At 47.1% G+C, this 1,406-nt stretch overlaps 1 protein-coding gene across 1 annotated transcript in view; it reads right to left on the reverse strand.

The window, feature by feature from the left end:
• The window catches only part of LOC119588796, an 11,996-nt gene that overhangs the window by 7,194 nt on the left and 3,396 nt on the right, over positions 1–1,406 (reverse strand). Inside the window, exon 2 of the mRNA XM_037937446.1 lies at positions 275–558. Within this exon, the coding sequence (XP_037793374.1) occupies positions 275–558 (284 nt within the window). The remainder of the gene's footprint in view (positions 1–274; positions 559–1,406) is intronic.

Below are 1,406 nucleotides of genomic sequence, written 5' to 3' on the forward strand. Positions count from 1 at the left end.
CATAGATTATTACATCAAACAAGAATACAATAAGTAAACACAATTAAACAACACTTAACGTAAACATACATGCAGTAAAACCATGGCAAAAACAAACCCGAAGTATGAGTATAGTAACAAAACATTAATACAGTAACAAAACATCCGTGCAATGATAGAACTCCATAAAAATATATCAAAACAGGAATACAGTGAAATGATAAAACATAAGTACAACAATAAAAAGCAATAGAAGCATTCGTTAGAATGTAAACAGTAAGCCCTAGGCCCTCACCTGTCTGTCACCCAACTGCTTGACGATGCAGGTGAGCGCCGCCGCCTGTCCGGCTCTCGTGGTCACGTGGGTCGCCGGCGGCACCACAAAGTACGGCCCTTCAGGAGGGTTCTCGGCAGCCTCCTTCTCCGTGAGGGCGCGCGCGTGAGCAAGACTTGTGAGGGGGGCAACCTCTGCAGGGAGGCCTTCCCCTGCCGCGGGAGGGTCGATGCCCTTCGCCGTGCTCAGGTTCCTCCTGAGACTCTCGCTCTGGCCCGAGCCAACGGCGCTCGAGGCGGTGATCACTGCGGGAGATCAAAGGCGGGGATTAGGCTTTTGGGAGGCATGGGCAGATCTTACAAGATCGCTGAAAACGAGGCGTAGTGGGATCTACACAAATAGATGACATTAATGAAATATGAAAAATGGAAGTCTTTCAAAATTGGCTGAAAAAAACACTTTAAATGCATTCTCACACAAAACTTAACCTTAGGATAAAATATCTCGCTCTTATCAAGAGTGGAAAATGACGTCCTCCCTCTCCTCAGGGCCGGGCGCTGATTTGTAGAACAATTGCGGCCGAGGGAGCGAGATCAGCATAAAAAGATGAAGTTCCCGAGATTTTCCAGGCGCAGCAGTGAGACCCCCGAGGGAAGGCCAACAAAGTGCAGATTATGCATACAGATCAGTGGCGGCTAACTCAACATGCATGAGTTGTGGGCCGCGCGCTGCCAAACCCTGGACAACATTAGAAGTTTTTTGTTAACTGCCTGGCAGGAGGCGTTGAAGTGGAGAGTTCTTGCGGGGGAAGCAAGAAGAGGAGCGGAAGAAGAAGAAGCAGGAGGGCAATAATGGGATACGTAAGAAAGCGAGAAAAACGCGAATGCATAATAATAGAACGTGAGGGTAATTCCACTGTGATAATGTGATATATGAAGGATATGGAAAGGAACGGCCGGCGTTCCTGGCATAAAAGGAAGACAAATACGGCTGTAACTTTCATGCATGGAGATGATACAAGACGGGAAATACGCGAAAGGAAACCATTGGGAGTAATGAAGAGGAAGGAACACAGGAAAAATACTGGAAGAATTTCGAATGAGAAAGCAGGGACTGCGAGAAAGGCAAGAAAGTGTTCAGCTATTCACATAAG

Source organism: Penaeus monodon, chromosome 24, assembly GCF_015228065.2.
Source record: "Penaeus monodon isolate SGIC_2016 chromosome 24, NSTDA_Pmon_1, whole genome shotgun sequence".
Lineage (NCBI taxonomy): Eukaryota > Metazoa > Arthropoda > Malacostraca > Decapoda > Penaeidae > Penaeus > Penaeus monodon.